This window comes from Hirundo rustica, chromosome Z (assembly GCF_015227805.2).
Source record: "Hirundo rustica isolate bHirRus1 chromosome Z, bHirRus1.pri.v3, whole genome shotgun sequence".
Lineage (NCBI taxonomy): Eukaryota > Metazoa > Chordata > Aves > Passeriformes > Hirundinidae > Hirundo > Hirundo rustica.
Window position 1 is genome coordinate 7,362,262 of NC_053488.1, and position 23,097 is coordinate 7,385,358.

The following is a 23,097-nucleotide window of genomic DNA, read 5'->3' on the forward strand; positions in this document are numbered from 1 at the left end:
AATAGTTTTAATAAAAGTTTTAATCCTCATGGTGCATAGTATACAATTCTTGGTCATATGAAAACTTTAAAAGTCAGTCACATCTGTAGTAGTCAGAACTTTTTAGCAACATTTTTTCTCTCCAAATCCCACTTTAAAATCAACAGATTTCAGTTGGAGAAAAAGAGAAAAAAAAAAAAAATCACAATTTCAAGAATGTGGAAAATATTTTTAAAGAGGGAATAAATCTGAGGAAACTAAATTTTACTTAGGAACAGAAATATGTAGATACAAAAATATGTGTGTTTTTTTAGTCTTAATTTAAATGTTAGATTTGATTACCTAGATTCTGCTAGAAAAAAATTTTCTTGGACTAGCTGTTGTTCAGAAAAGGATTGATCCATGTTGCAGACAAAACATTTAAAAATTCTAATGCTATTCCTTAGACTACAGTTTACTTCATTTGTTCTGGCAACTTTTACCCATGAGAGCAGTGATCAGTCTATAGTGCGTTATAGAGTGTGGGAGTTCACAGTAATATTACTTCATTGCTCAACACTAATCTTCATATACAGCCTAAAAAAAAGGCAAGACATTTCATTACAAGAGTTTATCTTTGGTGCAAGACTTGTAACTGTTTAGTATACATCTCTCAAGCAGTTGATCTGAGTTACACTGCTTGTGAAGAGCATTAGGACATTCCAGATGAGAATTAAATTGAAGCAACTGGACTTCAGCACTGTAATGCTCAAGGAATATTAATGGAATTTTAGACATATTCTGGAGAAGGGTAGTTTCAATTTTCCAACTATTTACTAAAATAATAAGACATTTCAGTTCTAGTAAAACTCTGGTGACTCGAGTAATGCTGACTTTTGGCGTCAGAAAATAACTATAAATACAAAAGTAGTCTATACTTACGCTGCTGAAATAAAAGACCTCAGCTACTTATGCTAAGACCTAAAGGGCAGAAGAAAACACATCTGGCCAGCAAAGACATATTATAACAAAATCCAACTGAACATTTTTCATGTGTGCACATTAAAAATGACAAACAGTAGGATACAAACTAAAGCACAACCTTCACACCTGTAACTTCCGATCTTTTCCACTCCTGCCAGACTTCCAGTTCATACAAGGACATGAAACCTGTTACCTGAATCACTGTTTTGACAGTAGCCCCCTTCAAACCTTTACTCCTCTCTTTTCTTTGCTGCCAGAGGCACCTGGCTCGGTTGTGCTTGACAGCCCTCTTGGCAGTCACAGCTCCGACCTGTGCAGCCACTGCTGGCACACAGAGCTGCTCACCCCATCCTGCACACCAAGCCACAACACTCGCCCCATGACTGCATGGGCTCCTTCTGTGCCACCCCACATCTGCTCCCGTGTGCTCCAACACACACCTTTTCATTCTTCACCCAGTAAATACCTAGTGTTAATGCCAGAGCAGAAGGGAGCTTTCCCATTTATCGAACAAACGAGCTTGCAATGGTAGTGTTATCTCAGAGCAGCGTAAACCAGCCTGGGCGACTCTCATGTGCCCTACAGCTAAACTCATTGCAGGGAAATCCACAATGCCTTTTCTTCTGAAAAGCACCTAGAGATTGATCAGCAGCTTCAGGACTAAAGGCAAATAAGTGAAAAGAAATGCCACAAACAAGAAAACACTCAAATGCCCTTGCAGCATTACCCTCCTCATGCAGAAGTGCTGACTGAACTTTACCTTTGCTGAAATGTAGGCTGCAGAAAGAAAAGGCTCAGAATCAGCAGAAGTTACCAGGGTGCACAAGGAAAGGGCTCAGTTCAGCAATTCTTCTCCATCACACATGGAGTGTCACATACAAACCACCTCAACAGAAAGGCAGGGAACACGGGGAAGCACAGTTCTTTTCTGTACTCCTGCCACATGAGAAGTCCAAGTAGTCTCCAATAATTGGGACGTAAGGTTTTAATTTTTTTTCTTCCTCGTAAATCAGGGCAAGCAAACTTCCTGCAGAGAGCATCCTTTTAGACAGCAAAAGCATCTAGGTGTGTCTACCTAGTTGCCAATTTATTATTATTAAAACCCTCTACAAAAACATGCCCATTTAACCAGGATTAACACAGTCCTGGAGGCTTCACTTTCCATCTTCGTGCATGTGTTTCATGCATCTTTATTTATTTATAATAAATAAATAATATTTATTTATTTATAATGAAATCCTTACCTATTCCAAAATTTACTTTATTTCAAAGAGGTTTATAAACTTCCGTTTTCTTCAGTAATAATTCACTAACAAATTTGAAGCTACCATTAACAAGACACTGGTCTTTTGAAAATGAACAAAAAGTAAACCTCAAATTGCAGAGTTATTGTTGGAAGATTAATTCTAGCTACTAATATCTAACAGGACAAAACCCTAAAACTAGGCACTCACACTGCATAAATTAAGTAGATAGAAAAATGCAACACATGTAAAAGTTTTGTAAACTCTATTCAACATAATTAAAAATGACAACAGTGTTTTAAAAGTGTCTTCACTAATGCTCAGTGGAGACCAAACTTAGTTACTACATTGGCATACCACATATTTACATATGCAGAACCAGAGGGGATGTCTTTAAACTACCATTTTTTTAAAAGAACAAACCACACTACTCATGTGTGGACTTTATCATGAATCCTTTTCACAAAAATATTGATAGAAAGTTTCAATACTCAAACAGTTTAAACAAACTTGTTACAGAACACAGATAGATCTGCAACACTTGAAATACTCCTTCACCATGCACGTAAAGTTCTCACAATGCATAATTTCTTCTGAAACATAATACATGCACTGGTGACAGTATAAAAAATAAACAGAACCACTCTGTAAAAAAAAATAGTGTAAGAGTGTTTTTTCATTTGAAAAATGCATATTTTCCAGACATTAACAGTATTGTTCTCTTACAAATGCTGAAATATTCTGCACAATTTTAATTTCACTTGTGCTCATTTTGAATTGCATTACATATCTTAAGTGTTAATATTCCCCAAACTTTGATCAAGAGCACTTAAACTCTACTTAGGCTGAGTTACACAATACTTAAAAAATAAATCTAGTATTTCTAGCTGTGTTCTAACTTTATTAAATGTTTCACTACTCTTCATGGTCCCAATAAACTGTGTTTTATTGAGAGTGATGACTTCTTTACAATTACTTCTAATAGGCAAGATACATCCACTGTAACTTGTCACTTGTATAATTAAAAAAAAAGTCCTACCTTTCTCAAAGAACAGAGCACAGCATTCCTACTGCAAAAAACTAGAATTCAGTTTGAAGCAGAGCTGCACTTCTCTTGCATTTTCAAAAAAAGTTGAAAAATTTTACAGCTGTCAGAGAACTGTTCAATTAAAGCCTGCTTCAAATTTCATAATCCAAAAATGCTGTAGGAGTTCCTTTTCTTCCAAGAACTTATCAATGAAAGGTTGACATCCAGTCCCATCAGCCATGTAAAGAATGTCCCATCGCACATTTAAAGAATGTGCGCAAAAATCATTTAATTGGAATATCCTATGAAGCAGGAAATTTTACTAAGAGCTCAGACATTGAAATACTGATTCCTGTTAAAGGGACACCTACACTAACCAGTGTTCAAGGGCTGATTAAACTATAATGTTCCCCCAAATCTTATTCCAAGAGATTTTCTCATAGGTTTTTTGTTTGGTTGGTTGTGGTGGTTTTGTTTGTTTGTTTGTTTTTTGTGGTTTTTTTTGTTTGTATTGTTTTTGTTTTGTTTGTTTGTTGTTTTGTTGTTTTGTTTGTTTTGGGGGGGTTGTTTGTTTTTGTTGGTTTTTTTTTTTTTTAATTAGAAAAAAAAATTAGAAATCCAAAAGAGAGTCCATTTTTGGGGTTAGAGGCGGGTTTGCTTTGTTTCCCCAAACCATATGGGAGAAGGTCCCTTTAACAAGGAAGGAGACAGGTATCACTTAATCAGGATGTGGGAATGGAATCTGTACCTATGGGTAAATGGCAATGCGTTCTGTGTTGGTTCAGCCCTTGGTTCTGAGTTCTGCGTCACTTCTGGCATCGCCCTCTCGTCATCTGTCCCGTTGATGCTTTCCGGAGTTAAAGGAGACTGAATATCCCCTCCAGCTGATTCCTTCAGTGAAACAAACAACACATTAAAATTACAAACTGACCTGCCCAGAAAGGTTATGTACATAAAAGTGCTAACATTCATTCTCAAACAATACACAAATTTTAGTTAGTATTAATATAGTGTTCAGATTCCCCTCGTGGTCACATTTCATCATGTGTATTTAATATAGAAATATATTACCAAAAGATTCACGTTATCTTGTACAAAACACAAGTGGCCTATGAATTCTTTGTAAGGTCCTATCTTCCACTTATTATAGATTTCTCTCTTACCTGGAATTAACATTCCACCCTCATTCTGATACACGGTGGGTGACACTTGACACTCAAAATTCTTGTCTCATACTTTACATCGTAACACAGTGAAACAAACAATTCTGGTATTTGTTTCAAAATCTGGCTTTTGTGCTGTTTATTAACCAAAGTGAACAGTGAGAGGGCCATTCGTGGTATGTTCCCAGTTTCACCTATGAGCCATCTATAAAAAATACTTGTTCAGCAAAGTATAGGCAAAAATTTTCATGGGCATGTTAGTCTGGCCTGGCTCTTGCTGGTCATGGTATTATTTGGGAAGGAGAATACCCCAGCCACACCCAGGTGTGTACATATCTGTGGCTATGCAGTTGGACCCCTGAAGAATTTAATGGTTGCCTCCCAGCAGAAGGCACTGCTGTGGTTTTCACTACCCTTCATCACACCAGTATGTAGGTTTGTTTGTACATTTAACTATGAAAAAGAACAGACCTGACAATATAAAGAGGCAAATAAATTATTCTATATGAATGACATGGTTTTGCCTTCCTCTTCTACTACTACTACTATTATTATTATCATCATTCAACAGGATAGACAGTTTTTCTTCTCTTTTTTCTTCTTCTCAAACTACATGATGTAATCTAAAAAATTACATGCCACAGTCTAAAAAATCTGTGTAGCTTGTTTCTTTAAGATGAAATTCCTGCAACACTACTATCTAGATACATAAAATGAGAGTCTACTTATTAAAATGTTCTAAATGGAAATACACAAAATTTATTTCAATAGAAGGGAAAAAAGAGTACTAGTTCCATCTAGGCTTATTTTTCATAAAGTACTTCCACAGACTTCTAATATGAATGAAATTTAAGTAACAAAAATTAAGGCAGAAAAGCATCCCGGTCTATGTAATAGCTAAAGGATCATGGCCTGCAAATTCATTAACAAAAGAAACATCAGTTTCTAGTGTGTTTCTTTTCCACAAAAAGTACAGGTTAATCAGTGCTTTCACACATTCACAACTACCCCTGCCTGATAAGTAATTTATTTGCAGACTACTCTAATGGAGGTGACTATGAACATACACCAAATATAATAGAAAAAGCCATCTACGCTGAAAAGATTTTTCAAAAATGTTTACAAATAATGTATTCCCATTTTATATTAATACGGGGAATAAAATATTCTAGAAATATTTTGTGAGATGTGCATCTGTAATGAAGTTTTTATTGCATGCCATTGTACCTTCAGATATCCACTCCAGATTTTACAAAACTGGGGGTGACAATGTGGTATTTAATATTTAAATTAAACATAATAGTGGGGTATTAATCAAAAGACATCCTAAATTTCAACATCTTAAAAAAAAAAACACCTCACATGCACTTACAGAAGAGTCCTTAAAGCAAAACAAGTAGACATTACAGCACAGATCAAACTATCTTTTAGTGATAAAAATAAAGAAGAGATAAAAAAGAAATCAGTGGTTCTGAAATCATGAACAACAAAAACAAGTCAAGCATGTTTAGTTATTGGATATTATACTGTCATCTCAGTGAGGATTCCATAAACCTCCCTGGCATAGCTATTCTTCATAGTGTGTCTCTGCACTGGCTGGCAATGGCATTAAGTCTGCCTGCCACTGCCACCCTAACATCTATTAAGTGTTTGTTGCAATATTTGTTGCAGAAGTTCATATAACATTCCAGAACCTTTTCACAAGCTCTGAGTAAATTTTGTATTTCTACAGAGAAAAAAGACAAAAAATTATAAACCAGGATTGTTTTGCCAAAACCAACCATTTCTTGCAGTAAAAATTATGTGATTTTAAAACTTTTCAGGCAATAGTTATTCCTAATAGTTTGCTTAGGAAGGGCTCAGAACCACAGACCAGACTATTTTGATTAAATTACCCCACCCCACAATTTCAGAAACTAAAAAAGGTCTTAATCTGAAAAGACCAGGGTCAAGAAACCAATCAGAGTACAATCATCCTTTGAAAAAAATAACTGAGGTTCATATGCCGGCTGAATGAGGTGAAGTCTCTCAAGACTGATGGTGTACAACTGCAGACTGTACAAACTGCTCAATTTGGTTCTGTACTTTAACCTAATTAAGGTTACTTTTAATAAAAAAAGAGGGGTGTGGGTAGGTGGACACAAATATCAGGCTACTGCGTCATGCAGCTCAGTGAACTCCAGATCTAAGTGTATGTTTGTAACTGAGAATAGACTGTGGCTAGTTTGCCGCTGCGGGATCCATGACTTTATGACAAGAGCAAAATGATTCCCTATATTACAAGATGGATTTGGGAAATAGGAGGTGGCAGAGCAGGGGAGCCAGTATTTCAGTTTTATATAAACATGGTAAGAGGATTGCAAGTTTTTATTACCTAAGGCTCAGTTAAATGGACACCAGATGGTCTAGCTATGTGCATAGGTGGTCTCAGAAGTCCTGAAATAGACAACTTTTTCTCCAGACATACCAGATATAGATAAACTGTGCACTATTATATGAATCTGTCTTCATACAGATGGCTTAAAAGTACAGGTTCTCTGACACAGAAACAATGTGTTACTCTTCATCTCAAGAGAGCCCAGTGCACTCAATGGAACTTACACACATAACAAAGCAGCATCTCTCTTCTAATTTGGTAGTCCAGGCCACTGTCTTTCTCTGAACAAGTGGTTCTCTTTATAGTTAAGGTAAATGGTGATTTTATCTATTATCTGATATTCTGAGAAGTGAAAGTAAAGCCTGCTGGTAGACAGGCAGAGAACGGGGAGTATTAAAGAAACAGGGAGAATGAACAGTTTAAAATTAGCAGCATCATTGCTTAGGGGAAAAGGAACTCCAGCTATTAAGTAACTGCAAATTAGGGTATGTATGGTTTTCTTTCTACCATGTGTTTCACACACACACACACACACACACACACACACACACACACACAAAAAAAAAAAAAAAAAAAAAAATCGAAGAACATATTCCACTAATGAAACAAAATATCAAAAAAAACCCCACGGAACTTCTACTTCCGAGCCATTGAGGCACTTTATAGGAGCAACACTTTGCTAAAGCACATAGCACCTGGTGGAATCAACCTAACTTCAGTGGACTTCAGGAAATATTGCCCTGAAGTTTTAACATGGCTAGAGTCTGCTAAACATTTGAACTACAAACACATACCAAATTTATGAGGTATTTTTGCTGTTATTTCTTGATTTCTATCTCTCTGCAGTTTCCCAAGTTTTTGCACGGCATTTAGAATTGAAACTCACATGGAGCAGAGGTATTTTCAGGTTTGCATCAAACAATAGTGAACAGTAAATGTCTTGTGCAGTGTTCTGTTACATTAGTGGCAGAGATATTTCCTAAACATTCTATCTGCATACTGAAGTAGAAAAGTGTACTTTTACTCTTTCAGAATTCTGTTGTAGAGAGGGTGGGAAATATACCATATCCAATACTTCAATTATTTGGCAAATAATATGGACTTTTTTTTTTAAAGCTGTAGCAAGAGAGATAAAACATTCTATTTAAGTTTTACACTTGATGCGTATATTTTCCAGTTTTGATATGCAGTATTTTCCTACTTATTGCTAATTTAATACATAAGGATAACTGCACATCCAAGAAGGGACTGATCCACATCTGCAAAGGGACTGATCCTTTTAGATAACTGAGTTACCATTACAGAGTTCATATACCTCCCAACATCCTTCCTGTCAACCCCATCAAAGCTCCAGTAAAACAGGCAGGTTCCTGCAATGGCTTTACTGACCACTAAAAATATCTCCTTCCTCTTTCACTCTCCCCCTCTGCAATGGACCACTATGCAAAAGGGAAAGAAGAGCTATAAAAATATTCAGAAAGACAATTGAATTGTTTGCCTTGCAGCCACCTTTCAACAGATGACAAAAACGAGAGCAAGGCGCTCTTTCAAACGTCTCTGCGGTCCCACCTTCCCTCCCTAGTACCAAGCACCCATCCTCCTCCCAGTCATAAATCCGACTGAATGAGCCCAGTACCACAGAGTGCTGGAGTTTGCCATGATGCCATCACTTCTTATCTCTTCTAAACTCTGAAGTTCTTGATTTGATTCCCTTCTCTCTAGGGAACTAGCATGTGAAGACAACTATGCTCATGTGTCAGCACTTGCACTAACTGTATCACTCAGAATAATACACTAGCTTATAACACAGTGAAAAGCGAGAGAAGAAAAGTAAGGCCTGAATAGGAAATTATTCTTAAGTGTGGGATAATGAAATTGCAGTCCTCAACAGGCATTATAGAATCACTCAGAGTAACATTTCTGTAGCTGCCTACAGTACAAAATGTTAGGTTTCAACTGTAAAAAGAACTCTGTACAGGAAAATTAACAACATCAATACCTCACACAGTTTAAGAGAAAGCTTTAACCCTGATGAGCTGTAAGACAAAAGCATCTTGCCTCTGAGTGAATAGCTCAAATCTATGTCCAAACCACGTAATAAGTCATTCCACACGACAGAGTCAGATTTAACTTCTGAGTCAAAAATATTAATCAATTTATCAAAAGAGAAGCATAATAATTATTTTGTCTATAACATCAAGTAACTAGAAGCCTGGATGAAGCACTTCAATGTTTCTAAAGTCAAGTGTACATTATTGACAAGTGTATAATATTGGAACACATACTTCCATTGTCTCTGTGGAATTTATCAGAAATTTAGAGTCAGTAAACTCATAAAACTCCCTGCCTCATTTTTTTTCCATTTCAGTGGAGCAAGCAGTTTCCCATTAACAGCCAGCCTAGCATTTGGGCAAAATGCCTACTGGGAAAACAACACAAGACTTGTTCATTGTGTATGTTCTGATTTCCACTGACTTCTCTTGGTAGGACTCCAGATGTAGCTTCCTGGTAGCAACAAAACTATTTATGCAGCACACTGCAAACTGCCCGCCATCCTTACTCCATCAAAGAGCAGGAGGCTATTACAATAAAAAGCACTGAAGATACATTGATTCAATGAAGAGGCTCCCCAGAAAAAAGGTTCGGTCTACTCAACAAAGGAATCCCTACTGTAGCTTTAAAGCTGTTGCAGTCTCCAAAAGAAGGAACTTCCTTTGTCTTCACTACTGCTTAAAACAAAGCAAACAGCTAACTGAGTCAAAAATCTTGGGCTGGGGGAATACAAGACAGATGGGGCATAAAAGCCTCAAGGAATTTCTTTTTTCAAAGCAAATTCAAAGTATTCATAATTAATTTTAGCCATAAATAATGTAAATATGAATATAGTACCTGACTCTCTGATTATGCCTAGATTAACTCAGTTCATTTTTGAGATACCTTTTATAAACTCTTCCTGTACATCACAGCTAACTGTAGTAAAACTCCACAACCAGCCTGTGAATCTATCGTCTTCCTTCAACGCATCTCACAAGGCAAAACTGCACAGTAGGAAATAAGTAAAAATAGTTTGCTCTTTCAACCTTTATTTTTGGTGCAATGATTGTTCTATAAAAGTTATTCACAGTGCACCAACAGAGGTTTTGTGAATACAATAGGAAATAGTACAAAAAGCATTTAGTACCATTCGTTTGCATAACCATGCCTATTCATTTTCTTGGGAAAGCTGAAATAAAGGAAAAGGAATAAAAAAAGTACCCAATATTATTTTAAAGTAAGTCCCTTGGACTTGTTTGCAGTATATGTTAAAAATGTTTTTAAGACTTTTTGACACTCTTGCTGACCAATGATAGGGTTCACAGTAACTGAGAAATTGCCTCTTAATTTTAATACATATGTATGAAAGGAACAACACAGTAAGTAGCACAGACAAGAAGTATGATGCTTGAATCAAGCAATAAGACTCACTTGAGAGGGTGTACTTGTTAGCTCCATCTTTTCATGGGATTTTTCCTTTGCTATTCGTGCAGCTTCTTTGAACTCCTGAAATTTTTCAGCAAACTGAAGGTACATATGTTTAAAGAATAAAGAAAAAAAAAAAAAAAGAGAGATAAAGGGTAGGCGTGAAATAATACATTACATGCAGAACAGAATGCTGTACTTTGCATTTCACAAAGTCAAATTCTGTCAGTAATTTTTAAATTTTTTCTTATTAGATACTCATTTAAATGAGTTACACAGTGACATATCTTTCAGGCATAATACACACTCTTTATATGTCAGGAAAATGACAATGCAATGAAGCATGATCTGTTTCTGGTAGTTTTAAGAAACTCACCTAAGAGATGGCTAATAATTGGGACAAACTGCTTTGCATAGCTGTTTTCAGATTCAGGTTTTACCCTTCTCAAAAACAAATAATCTGCTTCTGAAGCCTAATGCAGTCACCATAAGCCTGGAAAGCTTTCAATGTGCTTTGTTCTTTCATGACTGAAACAATAGTGATTTCTTCCCAGATCTCATCTTTCCACTACACTAATTGCTAGAGTAACCGCACATTTGGTTTTGTGTCCTACTGCTTTTACACAGAACATTATCTTAATATGATCAGCTTAAGAGTGAAATAATTTTGCAAAAATATCAGAAGCTTCTCCAGCACCTTCTAAATCTCTTTGGCAGCAGCATATGAAGAAATTGTTTTGCACTCAATACATATACAAGGTGCAAAGGCTACTTTTTGTGTGGCACAACCTCACTAATTATTTGCAATCAGAAATTCACTTACTAAGCAAGACCTAAAAAACCTTACTGTCTTTAAACCTTTTTCTGGTAGGCTACCAGCATCTGAGGAAATGTAATTTCTCTCCACTTGTATCCCGTATTTATTTGTTATTTAGAAGCTTATTTTTCCTGAAAGTTTAATCCAGCATCAAAAAAATGTCTCAGAACAGATGATGAAATTGGCAACAGATCACCAGAACCAGATAATACTTTCTTTAAGACTTGTGTCTAAAGCTCAAATTCTCATGGGTAACATAATATTTAAATCAGTCTTAAGACCAGAGAATTATTAAATGGCAAATATGATGCTGATGTTTGGAATAAATGGCTGAAAACAAAGACAGGAAAAATTACAGCCACAGAAATGTTTTTTTTAAAAAAATCATAGATTAATAGACAGCATTCTAAAAAAGAGCCCAAAAGCCCAATTTGGCTGAGATTTTCACAGATTTTCTAGAATTCCTTGACACAATCAGGTGATGGCATAGCTATCCCTTGATGAAATTCCTGAATAACTAAGATGAGGTCTCAAGGTATGAAAGAAGAAGTTTTCTGGAAGATCACATTTTTGAGGAAAAGATGACAAACTGTGCATGGAAACTACATAAGCCTTCTGCCAGTATCCATGGTGGCACTTTACATGCAGCATATTCTTTAATCTTTATGGAATAAATCAGGTCAGCTAACTCAAGAGGGCAAGACAGCAAACTCTAAAAGGAGTTTTTCTTCTCATACATCAGAATACTATCAAAAGTATAGACATATTCTGAATGAGAAAGTAGTCTCAATTTTTCCTGAAAGTGAGAGGACATTCTATTTTTCCTACTGCAGCAGCAAGAGGAATTCTGCTAAAAAATCGTGGTCCTGTATCCTCCAACACAGGTATTTTTCAGCTATTTATCCACCTTCTGATGGAGCAGTCTTGAGATAAATTTGTGGTCTAACATTGAGAAAAGGCTGAGTGAACAGAAGTAAATGTTTAATTAATTTTCCTCTATATTGTTTATGAAGTTGATTAGAGTTTACTTTTCCATCAGACAATCTCACTTTACTGATTCCTATTTGCAATGATTGTACAAAAAGGAGGTTGCTATTGTTGCACTCTACCATAGCAATCAGTTCAGAAGGACAGGGGCACATGAACAAAAAAAGATAATACAAAATCAAACATGTACTATAAGATATGCAGACAATAATGTGAGAATAAACAGTTTACTTTATCTGCTGTCATTATTTGCATCATCAAACTGTGGAAATTGGTCACACACTAGACCAACTTTTTTTTGGTTTGGGTTTTTTTTTGAGGTTTTTTGTTTGTTTGTTTGTTTGTTTTGTTTTTGGTTGTGGGGTTTTTTGTTTGTTTGTTTGTTGGTGTTTTTTTTTGTTGTTTTGTTTTGTTTTGTTTTTTTTTTTTTTTTTTGTGATTGCAGGCTGCCTTTTGCTCCCTGGAAGTTAAAACACTTACAATCCTAAAGTGCTAGCTGTATCAGAGTGCTCTGGTAAACCTGGCTAAGATGCACAGAGGCAAGAGTAAGTAACCTGAGGGAGAGAAAAAACAAGAAAGAGAATATAGACACGACTTCTCTAAAGTTACAGGGCAGATCTAATTCAGCTTTTCTGATTCCCAACCAAACATACCTACCAGCTCCAGTGGCTCAACACCTAATCTAAAGAGTTTTCTTTCCCCATCAATATGCTTATCATTTTTTTAAATAACACAAAAAGTTGAATATTTAGGAATTTTAGTAGCAACAACTGGCAATCGCAACTCACATGAATATCAGTTTAGTAATTAAGATATAATACAACAGGAATAGTATGCTGAAAAGGGCCCACAGATTCACCATAATCTTCAGAAAAGGTCTGTGACTCTGTATTTTTCTTAATAAATTTGCTTATTCTTCATAAAACATCAATCTGAGTAACTTTTCAGCAAAAATGAAATTAAGAAAAATATCTACTGGAGTCTTTCAGATTAATTTTTCAACAGCAATATAGAGTTTTATGTCAAAGGAATATTTAAAAGTCCTAGACATCTGCTTGAGGGCAGTGAGAGTGTAATTAAAAAGTAACAGAGGAAGGGCAAGTGAAGAGTTGAGGACAAAGCAGATTAAGAAAAACCCAACGTATTTTCATTGGCAAGGATAACCTAGAGCTTGAAGTCAGGCAAACAGAATGTGCATGACTACAGCAGGATGCTTTGCCTTCAAAGAACCATCTGTGAATAAGAAAAACAAGTTAGTCTACAGGAGTAGTAAACTAGATTAGGCATTTGTGCTAAAGCCATTGAAATATTAAAAAAATCTATTACCATGTTGGTAAGCAAATGCTTCTAGGACATAGACACCAAATTAACTGATGAGGTTTCCAAGTTCACTGAGGCAATGATAGGTGCACAAATGCATATGCAATACCAGAATCACTCAGAATATCCTGCGTTTGTGTTGCTTTGTGGAAAGGAAAACCAGCTGATTATGAAAGGAAGAAATCTTACAAGTTTGATGCTTGCCCTAATAAAGTAGCTGCATTGGGTCTCATTTTAATGGTTTTCTGGCAGGCCGTGCTTATCCTTGGATAGTAACAAGTACTTTCTCAAAATGGCTGCTATGATTACTCTTCCTTCAAACAGCTAGCCACCATTATTTCTTCCTGAAACATGTGTTTCTCTTACTGCACTTGGATGTCAAAATATTTTTTTTATTTCAAATATGAAATTTTTCAGCTTAATATAATCACAAGTTCTTAAACTGAACTGAAATACCAAAAATCACACTTGCACAGGTTCCTGGACTCATCTACCAGGGCAGTAGCAAAAACAACAAGTAATGTAGAAAGGGTGCTCAGAGGATCTATGCCATCAGTTTGAGAAACAGGGATTACTGCTTTTCTTGGAATGAGGTCTGTTTCTTTCCTGCAGAAGTAGACTAGGAAAGAAACTCATGTATGGCACATACTGCTTTAGCAAACATTTCAACTTCTTCATTCCAATAGAAAATGTATTTTTCTTTTACACTGAATATACTTCCCACTAGCTTAAGGCTGCAAACTTTGAAATAACAGTAATCTGATGTACTACATGGTAGGAAAGTGAAAGTGAATGTAGCCTAAAAGACAAAAATGCATCTGAAGACTACCAGCAGTTTTTTTCTAGGAGAACTAAATATACGAGAAACACCAAATCGTTTACTCCTTTAACTTCCACCTAAATTTTTTCTAAAGAAAATTTGCAGCCATCACAGTTACTCTTGTGCTCTTACATTATAAGGATTGATACAGAACAATTTTTTTGTAAATTATTTTTAAATAACAACATAGTGAGTACTGAATCATGATGTAGTGAGCAGGAATAAAATACACTCCAGTAGCTTCACTAGCTGAAGAGTCACCACTGGTCATACTTACTTTTGAAAGATGATGTTCAGATGAAAATCCCAAGCCATAGACTGTATTTGCCCTGCTGTCTGCCCACTGGCCAAACTTCTGGGATGTTTTAGTAAATGTCATGTTGGGGGTGATGGTGCTGTTTATTATTGCCTGAAAAAAGTAATAATTGTAAAAAATAGGCATCATGGTTTTCTTTTTTTTTTAAAGGCAAGTCATAATTGAAAATGCCAGTATCATAGGCAACTATCCGAATACACGGAACGAGACACACACTGGGAACTAGGAAACAGTTTTCTAATTCAATCCCAGCTAAAACTGCAAAGGCATTTTTTTGCATGCATTGTGTAAAAGGAGGAAAAGCTGGGGAGGGGAATAGGTATCAATTCACAACTGCAAGTAGTCCTTTAAAGTTTCTACATATAAGGAGCATAAAGTCCTTTTTTGTCACACACTTGTATTTCTTTGTCCCCTGAGGCACTGCCTCTCAAGTTGCCTGTCAACTCCACCGCTGGTCTCCCCCCAACCCCTGTTGCATACGAGATTCTCACTGAAAAACACTCAATAAAACAAAGAAGCACATTTCCTTTTTAAATTTCTGTCCTATAGGAGTCTGTTTCCTTTACACATACAAGCAAGGCTAACAATGGCAGGGTCATACACCAACTAGAGAAGTGGAGCTACTCTTGTTAAAATTTTTCTTTAGTTCTTGTTCTTTCATTTACAGGATGCAAGAATTTCATCCCCCAGCATTTAACTTCTGATAATACAAAGACAAAATGCAATTACTAGGCAATATGCTGGTTCTACTGAAAGCAACTGAAGTTTCACTGTGGATTTCAACAGTATTTCCATCACATTAAAGAGTACATATGTGAAGCACAAACTGTACAGATGTGAAGAACATAACACTATTTTCTTAGGATGGTGACTGAGAAACTTTAACATCACAGAGACCAAGTACTGCTCTCCTAAGGCCAAGATCCTCCAGATGTCAAAATCAGTCTATACTACTTCAGTAATACAGACTTCTGGATGGATATTGAAATAAGTAGTTATTTAAAGGTGTTTACTTTGAACTCTTTGCTTTTGCTGAGAGATTTGGCTACCACTGCAGCACAGCTACCACCAAATTGAAATTTTCTATGAATTCTAGAGGGTAAGACTGAAAAAATTAAAGTTGAGGGGCCAACCAAGCTCACAAACAGCACCCATGTTCATAATGGTGATTCTCAGATGAAGTGGTGGAGAGCAGTGTTGCAAGGAAGTCCAAAAGAATACATTGTATTGCAACATGTAGAATACATGCAAAGATACTGCAGCACAGATAAATTTAAAAAACCTGTTTCTTGGTGACCTTGGCAGCTTCACTATACTCACACTAATAAAGATGAGCAAATCTGAACATAATCAATTCTTTTTGATAATCGTTGCTTCTAAATACAAATTTTGCCTACCACTGTTAACAACTCCTTGAAAATTCTGGAATGCCTGAAAGCTTACATTTGAGCCAAGAAGCCTCATCAGATCAAACAGATGATTTGCTGCGTGACCAGAAAATAGAGAGCTATCTCCAGCACTGCCTGAAAGACATCCCTCAGATTTTCATATAGAAGCTGCTCAGTGAAGTCACTGGTACATGAAACTCTCCTTTGTTTAGGCACAAGGTTCGGAGCCCAAATAAAGTCATCAGACTTCTACCTGCACAATCACCTCCCACTTACCACCTAGAAAAGAGCTGTCTATGGCACACAGGACAAAAGAAATACTGTGAGACAGGACTTCTCAGAAAAGAGGTGCTCTGGAACTCTTTAAACTTGTGTGCTTCTTGTCTTCTTTTGCACTGTTAGTGGTTGAGAGCCCACTTTTGAAATAACCAGATGGAAGCCCAGAACAGAGCTGTGCAAGCTCATTTAATGCTCAATCTCACTTCCTGTAGAAGCTGTCAACAGCAATATGCTTGAAATTAAATCTCCTGGGGGCTGTGTAGAATAGATTCTTCCTCCCAACTCGAGCTCTAGCTATGTCGTCCAGTCTGCTTAAGCCCAGGCCCATCTTTTGCTTGATTTATTGAAACTTGCATCACATATTTGAGCGCGTGAGTATTATGTCATGGACGTAATTTCCTCAATTCAGAAGAAGTTTCTAATGCCAGACAGCTAAGATCTCCAAGCAAACACAGTTTTAAAGGCTTCACAGCTGCCATTTCCTGCAGTGATAGCAGCATAGCTGGTTGCAGCTTAACCCACTCAAAAACCTGGGAGAAATGCTTCTGCTGACCACATGACAGGCTGCAGCATGGACAGGGTGTCTGGTCCAGAACAGGATAGCTTCTTTGACAGCAGTCTCCATTTGGGCTGGGTTACATTGACTGTCAAACTGCTTTCTTGCAAGAGAGAAAGGCAGGAAGAAAACTTTTTAAAAATAATTGTGTTGAGAGAGAGTTTGCTTTGATTCTTCCCTTTATTTTCCAAGAGAGAAAAACAAAGAGGCTTCACTTCAGTAGGCAGCATTAGTGCATTAGTCCAAAGACTGGGGAAACTACATTCAGATCACAGTAATTTAAAAAAAAAAAACAAACAAAAAAAACCCCAAAAAACAAAAAACCACCACAGCGCCCTTTCTCTGAATTTACCAATTTTACAAGGAAATCAAGGTGTTCCATCTTCCTAAATTAAAAGCCTTGATATACTAAGTCTTTCACATGCAAAACTTTTAAAAGTGTAATGCTAGAACATCCTACAAATACAGTCCATTGGCAGCTTCTTCTGGGAAGAACTAGATACCAAACTTTTGTATATTTAGCTTAAAAAAGTAATTTATTTTTTAAATCAGAATTGATAATTAAGCCTGTCTTGTCCATTCAAATGGATACTGCTTTAACTATTCTCTTCTAATCCAGATTTCACTGCAAAATTATCAGTATAACAAGTGTCAAATATTTCATCAACTTTTAAGAATGTTGTTTCCATAAATGAACAAGAATATCTTAAAAACAGAACAGAGTCAATCTGACAGGAAGACATTTAGCTTTTGAAGAAAAACTGATTTAGTTATCTTCAAGCTTCTTTGGAATTATAAAATAGCTTTCATGTTTCCCTTTCATATTACTGTAGCAATAAGAAAATAGGGCATGTGTCTGAGCTGTTCATTTTACTGACTGCAAACCCAACAGCTGCAAGATATATAGCAGCGATCAAATATGATTTTATCTTGCACTAAAACTAATGGCAATAATAATTTAAGTCACAAAACTTCTAAAATTCTTCAAAGGAAAATCACTGAACAATTGTGTTTAGAGGTCTTAATTAAAATGTTTATTGAGCATTTAAAAGATGGTCACTTTAAAGTGAGACAGTGATTAAAATAACAAGATCATCTGCAGGAACAACGATGGGATACTTGACAGAGTAAAAATATATGCAAGGATCATGGAACCTGCAGACTGGGAAACCACTCTTTTCCAGAGTCTTCTCCTGTTCTAGATGAATATAAAATTTCAAGTTTGTTTTCCTACCTTGTACCTGGGAAAAAATCATCAGAGAGTTAACTAGCATAGCAGGAACCACACTATACTTGATCTCCTTCCTTTTCTCAGAGATGGCGAGGGATAAAATGGAAAAGACAGTGGGACTCGGAATAATCCTAAAGTCTGACTGTACTCTTACTGGAAAAATAATGGAAGCTTTGCTCCATCACCCAGGAGAAAGAAGTAGTAAAATACATTTTTCCAAGGAACTCCGAAATGAGTACATGATTAATGAGAACCAAAAGCCATAGCAACAACTGCTCAATGTTGTCATGCTATATTATATAAAAAATCTTGTTTTTCAGGCTTTGTCTTGATTCTGGTACTGGCAGGGGAAAAAGGTCACATGAAAAATAATTTACTCAAGAGGTCAGAGAAACCAGGTTCAAATTCTATCAGATTACTTGCATCAAGATTTCTCTGCCATGGGCAACAGGGCTCCAAATATTATGCATGACTATAAACTATATAGCCTGTACATTGAACACCTTATGGTCCTATAACATTTTTTGTAGTCAAGATAGGGGAACATGAATCACATCTGGTGCAAGATACTTCAAGAGGAGGCTGTAGCTTCAGAAAACATTACACAAAATGCATTAGAAGTGTGAGTTGCATCTGTAGGATCTGTCTTGGCTAAATTGAGCTCAAATAAGGAAAAACCCCCGCTCTTTCAAAATTAACCAAAGATCCCATAAGCAAATCCAGGTTGGAAATGGCAATGCACAACAGGGAACTGAAGACTATGTCTTTAAATGTCCTTTTGTTCATAGAAGAAAGATTTAATAACTCTCAGATAATCACGATTGAAGTTAAATTTTATCCAGAAATACTTCTGAAATGCACCAACCTAAAGAGAGAGAAGCATGTGGGACAGAAATAGGATTACCATTCAAATCTTAAGTATACCTCTCTCCAACATTCCTTACTGCAGTCTAAGTGAATATACATGTGAGCTGCCTTTACTTACTGACTTACTGCTCAGCACCTGAGAACTGAGCACATCATTCTCTCTACCATACTAACAAAAAGGATGCTGTAGACCGCACCAGCACCCAGGTATACAGTAAAATCTAGCTGGGTCTATTCCCTCCGAGGGAGAGGCATTACAGCTTCAAAACCAGTAGGGTTTGACAACTGGTTTTGGCAACTGGCAAAGTGTATTGCCATTAGTGTTACTGGCACTCAGCTATATGCCATACAGTAAAGACTCTCTCTGGGAGCACTCAAATTTAAAAATGCTTTATATTTACATTTAACTCTTTGTACATACCATGTTGTATATAAACAGACATGCTAGGAAAAAAAAAAAAAAAAAAGGGTTTTAAGAAAAATAAAAACCCACTTAAAATTCTTCCATGTGTCCCTTCTGCTATTCACCTGTGTATGTTTCAGAGCAGTGCTGTGAATACCTGAAAGAATGAGACTCTCTTAACCATGACTGGGATTCTAGATCTTCATCTAAGACTTGGATAAAAACATTATTAGGATTGCAGCACCCACAGAGTAAATAAAAGTGATGAACCACATTATCAATATACCTTGCCACTAGCACTGGATGTAAAGGGAATGCTGCAGTAGACAAAAGAATAATAGGTGAACAACTACTTGACAGTATAATTCAGCAGGCACTTAGCAGGAGTTGCAGCATCAGGATGAAGAGAGAGAAACCCCAGTGGATGTCAGAATAAGAATTTTGTATATTCTCCAGATCGGTTAAAGCACTACATTTTATAACTGGTAGTCTTTATTTCGTACATCATCTAGTTCCAATCCCAGTGTCTTTATTAATAAATCCTGACTCAAAAGGTATTTTAATTATTTGATGAACTAATTGGATCATTTGAAGGATGAGAATGAAAAAAAAAAAAAAAAAAAAAAAAAGACTGAAAGCTGGAAAAAATCTAAAAATCTGGTAGACTCTGATACGAGTCTCAGCCACCTTAAGCACAGATTTTTGACTACGAGAGCAACTTCTAAATATTTCTTTATGATAGAAAGAAATCTATATTTAAAAAAAAAACCCTCCTTTCACATTTAAAAAAGCAATATTATGGATATTTTTTAAAATGTAAGGTAATAATTTTCAGCTTTCAATAAGCAGTCATAAAATCTCCATGAATACCACCATGCTTTTAACAGAGTATTTTGTGTCCAATCATTGTGAATCGATACATTTACAAAAACTTCAAAAGAAAGTCTCTTACAACTCTTGATTACAGTCTGTGTATCTTAAATGTCCTTAGCGTAGAGTTTTCTGCTACATTGTTTGCAAAGTTACTGGTATTATAGCTATGTGGGTAGAAACAGTCAAGGATTTCCTGCACATCAAATTAATTTCTTAGACAACATGTTTTACAACAGCAGCAGCTCAGCACAATATCCTTTCTAGTTAAAACAGAGGAAAAAATCCAAACCAACCAACTGAACACAAAAAATCCCCACTAAAACCAAACCGAGTCTAGATAAAAGCTTACCATTTATTAGGCAGGCTTTATTAGGAGGCAATCCTCGCATCCTCTACAGCAAAAATTGGAAGATTACATAACAAAGGATTTACTAAGTGATTATGGCCACTGAACAGATGTCCTTCATAATACTGAAGCTAATTATATTGATAAATGACTGAATACAGAAATGAAAACAAGTTATTGTAACCCTATTTGTACTTTTTGCAGAATTTTTTGTATTTTTAACCTTCTCAGAGCATGAACCAAGGAACAGGTCATCAATTTAGCAATAGTTACTGAAGTCAATACAACCACATGGAAAACAGAATTTACGAATAAACACTTAAAACATATAATGAGGCAATGCCATCATTTTAAAACGTCAGTCTGTTGGTCAGATAATGATACAAACATATGAGAAGAATTATGAACATCAGACTAGAAAATAGTAACAAAAATGCTCCAGACAACTAAGTTTTCTGAAATAAAATTTACCTTTGAGCCATCCAAACTGATTATCCTGTAGACATTTCTTGTGCTGTCATAGAAGTAGGACACAGTAACAGCATGCTTGCTGGTGGGAACCCAGTTCTTCTTAGTGTTTGGGTCAATCTGGAAGACATGAGCTCGGGTGCTGAAGATGGGTTGTTCCCTGAAGGACAGAGAGGAGAAGTCATCAATCTAATTTGTACATACTATCATTGCACACAAGCTATCTGCCAGTTATGCCCATCTGGATACAAGTTACTCTGCATGACAAACCTTGCCTGATGACTTCTGTATGCGCTGCTGTGGAGAGCAGGTAAGATTGTTAATATATATATGCAAAAAAAAAATCAAGTCTTCTAAGGCAAAAATCAGAATCCAGTTGTGGAGTCAGATAAACACAGATATCTCTGACACAGATTCAGCATCATCCCATCATCTCCCCAGCTCTGCACTGCGCATCTATTCCTTTAAACTAAATGGCATTGATGCATGTGTAACTTCTTTCATTACACTGCACACTGCAGAATGCGCATAACTTCAAGTCCACTTCTTCTCTAAAATCTTCTAATACTCTGATTATTCTCATCAATTTTAGGCCACAATCTGGAACTGAACTGGCTGATGTAATGCAATTACTCTAAAACTAACATTAATTAAGGCTAGGAACATGTGCTGTGAACGCCTCATTTATTGGAGCTTTACACCTGAAGTTATTTATACCAACATTAAATAATGTATAAAATACATTTTAAATTATAAATTGCTTAGCAAATAAAGTTATATGAGGCAAAAAACCTGCCTTATTATAATTTAGAATTTACAACTTTTTTTTTCCCCCCATGGCCACTAGAGAGACATAGAGCATTGCACAGAAATTTAAAAATATCTTCATATTACTAAGATGATGATAAGACGGCCTTCTACGTGGACAAGGAGAGGGATGTGGATGTCAGTTATCTACACTTTTTAAAGCCTTTGACTTTATAGTCCTCTACAACATACTTCTCTCCAGACTGGAAAAGATGGATTCAATGGATGGACAGTTTGGCAGATAAGGAACTGGTTGGACTGTTGCATCTAGAGGGCAGTGATTGATGGCTCAGAGTCTCAATGAACATCAGTTTTGGTAAGTTCATCAGTGACATAGAGAATAAAACCAATTGCACCCTCAGCAAGTTTGCACTTGATCCCAAGCTGAGTGGCACAGCTGACACACCCGAGGGTGGGCATGCCATCCAGAGGGACCTGGACAAGCTCTAGGAGAGGGCACATGGGAATCTCAGGAGGTTTAACAAGACCAAGTGCTGCTGCTGCTGCCCCTGGGTCGGAGCAACCCTGGTATCAACAGAGGCCGGGCATGGAGAGATCAGAGCAGCCCTGCCCAGGAGGCCCTGGGGGTGCTGCAGGGTGAGAGCTGGACATGACCCAGCCATGGGCACTCCCAGCCCAGAGAGCCAAACGTGTCCTGGGCTGCGTCCAGAGCAGTGTGGGCAGCAGGGCCAGGGAGGGGATTCTGCCCCTCTGCTCTGCTCTGCTGAGACCCCACCTGCAGAGCTGCATCAGCTCTGGGCCCCCAGCACAGGGAGGACAGGGACCTGCTGGAGTGAGTCCAGAGAAGGCCACAAAGATGATCAGAGGGTTGGAGCACCTCTCCTACCAGGAAAGGCAGGGAAGTTGGAATTGTTCAGCCTGGAGAAGAGAAGCCTCTGGAGAGACCTTATAGCCTTTCAGAACCTAACAGGGGGCTACAAGAGAGGTGGTAGAGGGACCCTTTTACCAGGGCGTGCAGTGATAGGACAAGGGGTGATGGCTTCAGACTAAAAGAGGGCAGGTTTAGACAAGACATTAGGAGGAAATACTTTACCATGAGGATGGTGAGGCACTGGAACAGGTTGCCCAGAGAAGATGAGGCTGTTCCATCCCTGGAAGTGTTCAGGGCCAGGCTCGATTTGGCATTAAGCAACCTGGTTTAGTGAAAGGTGTCCCTGCACATGTAGGCAGGTTGGAATTATATCATCTTTAATGTCCCTTCCAATTCAAACTAATCTATGATACTGTAGCTGTCAGTTTAAATTTAGCTACATTTTAATGACACATTGATTGCTGTCTTCTTTAAGGAATGCTGCCATCAAATTCCGAAGTTATTAAGTATCAGGACTTTAGGTTGAATTTAACTTTTTAGGCATTTTGACCCTCAGACACAGTGTGTGAAAAAAC

At 36.9% G+C, this 23,097-nt stretch overlaps 1 protein-coding gene across 1 annotated transcript in view; it reads right to left on the reverse strand.

Moving 5' to 3' along the window:
• The window catches only part of HOMER1 (homer scaffold protein 1), an 87,746-nt gene that overhangs the window by 43,231 nt on the left and 21,418 nt on the right, over positions 1 to 23,097 (reverse strand). Inside the window, exons 2-5 of the mRNA XM_040090004.1 lie at positions 20,887 to 21,043; positions 14,434 to 14,565; positions 10,219 to 10,311; positions 3,962 to 4,104 (exon numbers count right to left, since the gene is read on the reverse strand). Coding sequence (XP_039945938.1) covers positions 3,962 to 4,104; positions 10,219 to 10,311; positions 14,434 to 14,565; positions 20,887 to 21,043 — 525 coding nt within the window. The remainder of the gene's footprint in view (positions 1 to 3,961; positions 4,105 to 10,218; positions 10,312 to 14,433; positions 14,566 to 20,886; positions 21,044 to 23,097) is intronic.